Genomic DNA, 9,260 nt, shown 5'->3' with positions numbered 1-9,260 from the left:
TGCCGTTTGCAGGTGCAGCTGGCCAGGCTCACCTGGCACTGGTGGCTCCCTGCTCCTGGCTCCAGCAGCACTGGCACAGGTGTCAGGAGGGGTTGAGGCCGCTGGGCAGCACAGGGAGCCAGCGCAAAGCCGGGGGGAGCCCAAATGAGGGCACAGGACCAGCTATGCCTGGGGCAGGCCTGAGCTGTGGTTACCAACAGCTCCCATTTGGCAAAGAGTTGTGGTGGACTTATATGCCTTGAGGGGCCTGGATTACATGGATGTTTCTGAGGATCATATTGGCTGAAGCATTTAAATTTTTCCCTGAACTTTTTCCAGAGATTGACCTAAAAACCACCAGTAAAATAACTGTAAGATGGAAGATGTTATTTCTCTCCATGGGCTGAGTTTGTGAAAATTCCTTATGCCCGCAACAACACTGGCCTCTCTCGACTTGGCACACAAACTTGCTGGATCTGAAAAATCCATCTACTGCCCAGTGTGTCCTGGACATCTGTTGTTTTGGGAGGCAGAGCATGTGGAGTGCTGTTTGGATCTGGGGAGGTCACCTGACAGGTACATGTCCTACTTTCTCATCCTCCAATGAGCCAGCTAATCCCCTGCATGAGCAGCTCCACTGGCTCGGTGCTTCTCAATGCAGGGATTTGTAAATCTTCCTTTGCTGAGGCGCTGGCAAGGTTTTGGTTGTGCCTCCAGCAGCCCGAGGGCATCATGACCATGGCCAGCTGTAGTAAATAAATAGGAATAGGGACAGGAGCAGGATAGTTTGGCTTTTGCAAACCAGTCTCAGTCTGCTCCACTTTCAGGCATCTGTCCAGTCTCCCCATCCCCAGCAGCTCGAGGGGTTTCTTCCCCACCACTGCATCTTCAACAAGGTCAGGAGCTATGTCCGTACTGCATCCTCTTCCACCCACTGCCTGGCAGAGGATCAACCCACCAGCCCAGCCTCTGCCTCTCTGGTGTTTAAGACAAACCCAAACCAATTGGCTGTGGCAGGAGCAGCCACCTCAGCCCCTCTGGCTGGTGACGTGCCACCTGGCCATGTCATGGCTGGCTCCAGCCTGACAGGGCCCTGGGGGTGTGGTGGGGCAGAAAGTCAGAGCCTCAGTCGGGGAAGGTTAATGTGGTTCTGTCCTACCACAGATCAGATCCCACAGGCTCTGGAAGGAGCCACGCTGGGGGACAGTGGAGTCGCTCCTCAGAGCTGCGGGTCAGCAGTCAGGGACTCTCCCCAAGGGTCAGCACGAAGCTTCTTGAGGCTGAGAGCCTTCAGCTCGTTGCATAGGGATTGTGCATTCCAGGGGACCCTTCTGAAATCCTGAGAATTCGTACAGTCAGGTGGTTCCAATTCTACTTCACAGCACGAATCTGTATTCATATGTTGGCTGAGGTTTAATTGGTTTATCTAGTTTAATTGGTTTATAAAAGAAGTTTATTTGAATATATTGTCTCAATGTTACAAGCTTTGTGACACCTGTGGGCAGCAGAAAGCCAATAGCTGTGAGCAATCTTTGCAAGCTTGGAAATCAACCTAGGGAACTGCAGAGTTATGGTGACACCCCATGAAGAGGACAGAGGCTCCCTGGGGGGTGCTGCCACCCCAACAGGCACTGCTCGGTGCCAGGTCTAGCTGGGCTCCGACAGCTGGGATTGGCAGGACTTGAGATGCCTGGGGGCAGAGCCACCCTCCAACACCCCTTGGCACCCACCACAGTTTTCTCCCTTTAACACCCACTGTAGCTTGCATTGATTTCAGCACATTAAGTGCCTGGAGGCCAAGGACACCAGGAACTCCTTTACCAGTTCCACCACACAAAGCACTTGTTGCTCACTGCTCAACCAGGTTGGGCCAGGGGATCTCTCTCCCTCCTGACAGGGGCTGGCTGCTCTTTGCTGCAAGCCAAGGTGAGGTTCTGCAGGTCTGCAGCTTAGCAGGGAGCTGTGGGCAGTGCAGCCTCTGTGTTAGCTCCATGAGGATACAGCTGCTGCTGCTACTGTGTCCCAGCAGCTGGGGCACCCACAGCCCAGCTCTCCAGTGCAAGAAGGACATTATTCTCCCCGAGCTGAGGCTCTGTGGTAGCACTGACCCCCACCAGCCATTGGCTCTTTCCCACCAAGGAGTGCAGAGTGCAGAGCAAGCTTGTTGTGCCAGTGCAGAACTGTGAGGGCAGGGGTGCTGCCCAAGCCCTGCTCTCCCACAGCATTCCCCGCTCCTGTCAGCCACTGCTCTCCTGTCTTCCCAGCACCAAACCACGCTCTCTGCTACACCATTCCTGTGTCAGTCTCTCAAATCTCTGCAAGTGCTCCCTGTATTTACAGTTCTCATCATTTGCAAGATGCTCAGCTCCCTTCAGTTGGCTGCCACATTGCCTTGAGCTTAAAATTAACTCCCTCCTTCATGAGTAGGCACCAAAGATTTAGTTCTCCTCCTGACCAGCACAGGGGATACCAGCTCCTAGCCCCTGAGGCACCCCTTAAAACAGGAACTTGAAGAGAGAAAAACTTGCAGCTGGGCAACAGCAATCAGTAAATTCTTTACAAGGAGCCTTAAAGAGACCAGAGGCCAATGTCTGTTCATGGTCACGATCCTCCTTGGCTCAGGTTCAGCTTCCAGCCAATGGAACTGCACTGAGCTGTCCAAGGAACTGAGCTGGTGGGAGCACAGGCAAGCAAGGAATAGGGCAGAGGGTCAGAGAAGCAGCTCTGCACTCTCTCTGCACATGGTGCAGGGGTGCTCCAGGTCCTGCTCCAGACCACCCCTGAGCACTCTGGAAGGAGCACTGGTTCAGTGTCCCAGGGCAGGGACAGTCACTAAAGGAGCAGAACAGCTTGAACAGGCAACATGGCTTAGCCTGCTTAGCTGAAGCATGGATCTAAGCATTAGCTACCACTGCAAATGCTTCTGGCCTCTTCTCAAAGTGCAGCACAAGAGATCTAAGAATCCCAAAAACTTTACCAAAAAATAGAACTCTGAAAGGAATCCCACACTCCCACCATTTTACAAAGTATCAAAGACCAGAGGGCACAGAAGCTGCACAGTGGATTATTCAGGCAACATTTATTGGAGCATTTCAAGTATACAATGGTTTTACTGATGGCTGTAAGCAGCTAAGATGCAGACAGATGCCAGCAGGAAAGGGTGACCTAGAACTAGCAGGCTATGCAATTCTCATGGGAAGTTAATGATTTCAGCTGATAGGAGAGGAAGAGAAAGTAGCAGACTAAAAGTTTGGGCAAGTTTGGGGATTAGGAGGAGAAAATAAAGAAGTTTTTTTGAGATCATTTACTTAAATTGGCCACTCACAAGTAGCAGAAGCTGTCTGCTATTGCACTCTTCCCTTGGCATCCCAAGGACCTAAAATAACCGGGGCTGTTTCTTCATCAAGAATAGACAGATTTTCCCTGGTAAGAATGGAGACTCACCCTGGCTCAGCACTTGGAGGTTGAGATCCCTGGCTTTGCACTCCCAGTGAGAGCCAGGCTGTGGCACTTCCACCAGAGAGGAGGCAATGCAGGCTTGCAGCAAGAGCACACTAAACTACCAACCCCTCACTATAAGGCAGCGTTAGGTCAGGACTCTTTTTGGGCGCCTGAGCTGTTTAGAGAAGCAAGGACCACATGGCAACAAGACTACAAGGGTCCTGTGACAATAACAAGGACTGTGCGTGTTTCCCAAGAACTATTTCTGAAAGACACGTTATTAAAAAATACCTTAAAGCAGAGACTCCCCTTTGATGCACAAAAAGGGCATGACTAGGGAGGGACTGAGCTATGAAGTGATCAAGCACCTCCCAAACCACAGGTTGTGTACTCTGCCCAGTTTGCAAGTTGGTACTTCTGCATTTAAGATAATAGCTGCCTCGATTGTGTTTTTAGTGTCCTGCATTTATGAACAAAAAGCAGTTGAATTCAAGAGCTTAAAACCAAATTGAAACACTAACATTTAACAGGGTATCTCCAGAATGACTCCTTCGAGACTACGAAGCTCTGAGGTATGTGATGGCAACTTGGTAGTCAGGCTGGCAGAGTGCAGTGGAGCTTCTAGGCCTCCTGAATACATCTTGGTTCACCAAATGAATCAGTTCTTCCTAGCAAAATCACTTAAAAATTTGTCTTCGGCAAAAAGCATTTAAAAATTCAGAGCAACAACTGATTTGCAAGTAAAACAACAACAAAAAAAATATTAGAAATGGTAACAACACAGTCTGTTTAATTAAATCAGATCTGGTTACTACAAAAACATGCTAAGGACAGCCACCAGCTCATGTCCTGGGTGCTGCTGTGCCTTCTGCCCACGTACCTACAACTGCTTTTGAAACACTGTTTGTCTAAAGGACAATCATGGAAGACAAGTCAGAGTTTAATGACAGATTTCAAAGAGAAGGGCATACATACATTAAATTAATAGATTCAACCTTCGGCACAGGAGTTTGATAAGAGTCACAGAAAGTTCCAAATTTGAACAGTCTTGAACCACTTCCAAAAATTCCAATGGCTTTTTAATAGTTCCAATAATTCATGGGTATATAAAACGGAGACAGGCTTCTCCAGCAGAAGAGTTGGGGCTCCTCCAGGCTACCCAGACCACTGGTACAGAGGAGAGCTGGTTTGACTTCCCCACTTTGCCACCAGTCCACTAAAGACTAGGATTTATTAAAACCTTCTCTATTTATTGACAACTGATTTAACAGGCAAATGCTGCAGACTGTGTCAATCATAGTGGATGGCAGTATAGAAGATTATCCAAACCACCTGTGGGGAGGAAAGGAAGGGAGGGTTATTTGGATGCCTCTGGAGAGGTGTCAGACACAGCAAATGAGCCTCAGGCCCTGCTCTCAACAGGGCACTGAGTTCCAGCTTTGAGGTGATCTTGGAGAGATCTTAGGATCACCACTTGTTCCAAACGGTGGCGTTCAACTTGTCTGCCAGCCTCTCCACATTAAAATCCCACCACAGCCCCTCCTGGGATTTGGAAGCACTAGCTAATCAAGTGTTGTGATCAGACACTTGGGGGAGGGGAGTAAGGGAAAAACAAACCAACCCAAAACACCAGCCCAGGTGTAACTAGTTGGAGATGGAATGGAACTCCACCAGGGTATCTGGGAGAGAGGATGGGAGTGGTTCTTTACGTCAGGTGTCAGCACTGTGTTTCATAGGCAGCAATCCAATCACTGGCACTTGGTGCTAACACATCTGCCTTCTCTCACCACTTCCCCTGCTCTCTTCCCAGGTCTTCAGAATGTGCACCGACACAATTCACAAATCATCTCAAAGACACCAAGATTCATTACCAGAAACAGTGCAAAAGATGTCATGAATCCCTCCTTCGTTAGCTCCCACGTCCCACCATATTCCTCCTCATCTATCTGCTGGAAGCTGCTGAAGTAGAGGTACAGAACACCAGCATTGATCAGGCAGAATCTGCAGGGAGAGGTTAGGAACCATCATTGCAGTGGTGCAGGCTGTAGGTATCCCACATGCCATACAGTGAAATATCTTCCATCCACAGCAGAGAGGAAGCAAAGAGGAATTCTTTTCCTGCAATGCTTCCCAGGCAGCTCAGTCACTTCCTTGAAAGAGCCCCTCCAGGTGAGCTTGCCAGGTGGGGATGAAGGCTCACTTGACAAGGCACAACCTACTTCTAGTAGGGCTTAAGAGGCAGAAGTCAAAAACTGGAAGTATCCTCAGATCTGCAAACCTGCAGGTTCTCCTGTCCTGCAGACTGACAGCAGCTCTGCCTCCAAAGAGAACCTGTGGGTGCTTCTTGATTCTCAGGCAGCTGAGAGGGAAAACTCTCACCTCCATGCTGAGGGTTAGATCTCTGTGAGCATCCCAGAACCACACGGGGAAGAGATAAGGGCCACAGAATCTGCCCTGGAGCCTCAGCACTAGGGTTCAGTCTGAGACACCTCAGTGCTCTCCAGTCTGTGCTGAGCAGAGAACAAACTCGACCTTCTGTTTGTCCTAAGGCAGGTTTAGTTTTACACCAGCCCAGCTTGGGGCTGGGACAGGTCCGTGTCCTACAAGGAAGGCTGTGTGGGAAGGGTGGGATGAATACACATACACAAAGTGGGTGACCAGCAGCAGCTGGAGCAGCTGGGTCACTGCACAGCACAGAAAAACCACACACACGCTTCCAGAAACTGTTGGTTTTGCACTGTACACCAAATCCTCCCTGTTTACATTTAGCACAGGAATGGGCTTAGGTGCCTGAAGGTGCCTTCTCAATTAATGGTGACTAAGAAAGAACAATGAACTGTTCCTGGGGGCACTTCAGATTGAACTGTGTTGTAGCTAACCTGGTTCCTGCTGGAGCATCATCTCTCCCCTTTCTTGCCAAAACCAGAACACCTGGGATGAGGGACAAAATGACAACTGAATTTTGCCTAAGAAAAGCTGTGAGGCTGGAGCTTGACTATTGAGACCTTGGCTAGGCAGAGATATTTGCAAAAAGAGACTCCCCAGAGCAGATTCAGCATATTCCCAGAGCAGATATGCAGAGAGCAGGACTGTGTCCCTTTCTCTGCTGGCCCTTGAACACTTCCAGGCACGTGTCAGGGCCAAACAGATTTTCTCTTCATAACTCACTGCAGCCTTCAGACTCCTCTGGGGAGGTGACCTGGCTCACAGGGATTCAATGCACACACACTTCAGGCACTGCCTTCCCCACCCCATGGCTGAAAGGCCACACCAGGAAGCCAGGAGTGCTGCTGAGCTCTGCTGGTGCCACTGTGCCTGCTTGGGACCTGCAGCCTCTCATGTTCTGAGCAAACCTCTTCTTCTTCTCAGAGCAGCTGCCCCTGTCTGCTGACAGAGCCTCCTGTCTGGGCAGGGCTCAAAGACCAGGACATGCACACCTTCCCCCATGGATGCTCCTTCCTGGGTGATCACAGCAGGCTCCCAGCCCCTCCCACACGTGCAGGGCACACACCCAGTCAATTGAAATGCTAGCTCCCTTCTTCTGCCATTTAATAACAAAACAAGAAAATAATGTTTAGAAGTATTAATCAGGCTGAGGAGAAAGAGACTGATGGACATGTTATGATTTGGGTGAATTTCATGGCAACCAGCAATAGAATGAAAGGCTGGCTGTGAGACACAGAGCAGGCAGAGCTCGCCTTCAGCCAGCCCGCTGTTCACAGCACAGCCTCAAACAGGTTCCCAGGCCAGCCCAAACGTGGGAATGTACACGAGACAGAAAAGGAAATGAACCTTACACTGCTATTCCCACGAATCCCTTCAGTGGAACTACTCCCCAGATGATTCCCAAAATAACTGCAATGATCTGCCGGAACCAGTAGATCACATCTAAAAACTCGTCCTGAGGAGACAAAGCACAAGAAAAATGTTGGCATTTATTACGTTTCTTTTTTTTTAAAGCACCACACAATTAACAGGTGAAAATTCAGCATACTGAACACTTAGTTCCCCACTCAGAGTATAAAATATTGCACTCAGAACAGCTAAAGCAGCCTGGGACATTGTGCACCGTGGACTCCTCTGCTTCCACGTTAAACACACAGCTCTGTCCTCTGATGGGCCAGCTGCAGAGGCCAAGTCTCTAGTCCCCTTATTTACTAAAGGTGCAATAATAATCCCCTGGGAAAAAAGTTTAAAGAACTGTTTATGCTTTGAGAGTGCTCTACCCACATTGGCCCAGGCCCTCCTGCACCCAAGAGCTGTCAGGGCTCAGGGCAGCTCCGAAGCACAGCTGTACCTCACCCGTGCTACGGGAACTCCTGTGCTTCCTGAGCAGCAGGGCTCATTCCTCTGTCCAAGGGCCACACTCCTGTAGCTACTGTAGCCTAGCAGCAGGGCTCCCACTTTACTAAGATTCACTTCAGCTCACATCTCTTTTCCCAGCATCCCCCCAGACACCAAGGCCTTTGTGATCCCCCAAAGCCTGTGGGATGTGCCAGCTGTTCAGCTCCTGATAGAAGATGGGAATCCATGTAAGATACAGACATTTCTTCTGGTTACTGCACTTGACAGGCAGGTCAGCCTTCAGTTCACCTCCTACTGTATCAAAACATTAGCACAGCCGTCCCTGCTCCCCTGCTGACTCTGAAATTCCAGGTCCATCTGCCAGAGGCGAGGGGGCAGGGACACGGGAGCCCCACCAGTTCGGGTAGCCACAGGTAAGGAAAAAGCAACACAGATTGCTGTCTGACCCCCACTGAAACAGAGTGTGCCCCTTCCCCACGGCAAGAGCAAAGTCAGCAGCAGGGAGCAGAGAGGAGCCCGCGCTGTGTGCCCGGGCACGGCAGGGCTCCAGCGGCAGCTCCGGGCACCGGGCGGCTGTGCTGCTGGGAGGCGGCACGGCACAGGCACCGGCCGGAGCCCTGCAGCACATGGCACACCGGCACAGGGAAACTTCGGAAAGCTGTTTCTGCTGTTCCTTCAACCATACAAGAGAAATTTTTATTTAATCCGAGAAGAGTGTTAAACCACAAGCCAAAAGTAGCGGAGGTGTCTCAACACCGTGTTTCCCTTGGCTGCACGCCCAAAGAGCAAAGAGCCAAAGAGCCGGGCCGTGCGCGGGCCACGGGGGATCGGGGAACACGGCTCCGCTCAGCGCTGCGGGGCGGCTCCACCGCGAGCACCCACCGCACAGACGCCCCCGCCGCTCCGGGCTGCGGGCACGGGGCGCTGCCGAGCCCCGGCACGGCCCCGGCACGGCTCGCCCGCGGCACCGCCTCGGCTCGCCGGTCCCCGCAGGGACTTCAACCGTGCTCAGGGACGGCGGCTCCTCCGGCACGCCCGCGGGACGGAGCCGCCGCGCCGGGCGGGTCCCGGCCCCCCGCTCAAGGCCCCCTCCGGTCCCGCCGCCCCGGTCCCACCTTGTCGTGCCAGGCGGAGTCGCTGCGCAGCGCTTTGCCCCACACGGAGCCGCGCCCGGCCGCGCCGCCGTTGGCCACCGCGTGGTGCTGCGGGTGCGGCGGCTCGTCCCGGCGCCGCCCGCCGCTCATCCCGCTCCGCCGGAATCCGCCGGGATCCTGCGCCGGGATCCGCCCGCCCGGCCCGGAACCGGCCCGGCCCGCGCGCGCCGCCAATCGCCGCGCGGCTCCGCCGCACGTGACACGGGCGGGACGGCGCCCTACGGCGGCCGAGAGGGGCCGAGAGGGTGCGGGGAGGGGAAGGGAAGGGAAGGGAAGGGAAGGGAAGGGAAGGGAAGGGAAGGGAAGGGAAGGGAAGGGAAGGGAAGGGAAGGGAAGGGAAGGGAAGGGAAGGGAAGGGAAGGGAAGGGAAGGGAAGGGAAG

At 52.5% G+C, this 9,260-nt stretch overlaps 1 protein-coding gene across 1 annotated transcript; it reads right to left on the bottom strand.

Moving 5' to 3' along the window:
- Positions 1-3,054: 3,054 nt before the first annotated feature.
- RAB5IF (RAB5 interacting factor) lies at positions 3,055-9,042 on the bottom strand. Its single transcript, XM_084217964.1, has 4 exons — positions 8,841-9,042; positions 7,218-7,321; positions 5,292-5,421; positions 3,055-4,752 (listed from the first exon to the last, which is right to left on the bottom strand). The coding sequence occupies exons 1-4, from the start codon at positions 8,967-8,969 to the stop codon at positions 4,711-4,713; spliced, it is 405 nt and encodes a 134-aa protein (XP_084074090.1). The 5' UTR covers positions 8,970-9,042; the 3' UTR covers positions 3,055-4,710.
- Positions 9,043-9,260: the final 218 nt, after the last annotated feature.

Source organism: Fringilla coelebs, assembly GCF_963513975.1.
Source record: "Fringilla coelebs genome assembly, chromosome: 18".
NCBI classification, from domain to species: Eukaryota; Metazoa; Chordata; class Aves; order Passeriformes; family Fringillidae; genus Fringilla; species Fringilla coelebs.
The sequence above is the reverse complement of the archived record's forward strand: the minus strand, read 5'-3'. Positions and strand labels throughout refer to the sequence as shown.

Excerpts from the sequence above, each read along its gene's own strand:
- RAB5IF (XM_084217964.1), bottom strand. The coding sequence starts at position 8,969 with ATGAGCGGCGGGCGGCGCCGGGACGAGCCGCCGCACCCGCAGCACCAC. Across the intron at positions 5,422-7,217 it reads GGATTCGTGGGAATAGCAGT|ATTCTGCCTGATCAATGCTG; the intron begins GTAAGGTTCATT and ends CTCTCCCTGCAG. Across the intron at positions 4,753-5,291 it reads CATCTTTTGCACTGTTTCTG|GTGGTTTGGATAATCTTCTA; the intron begins GTAATGAATCTT and ends TCCTCCCCACAG.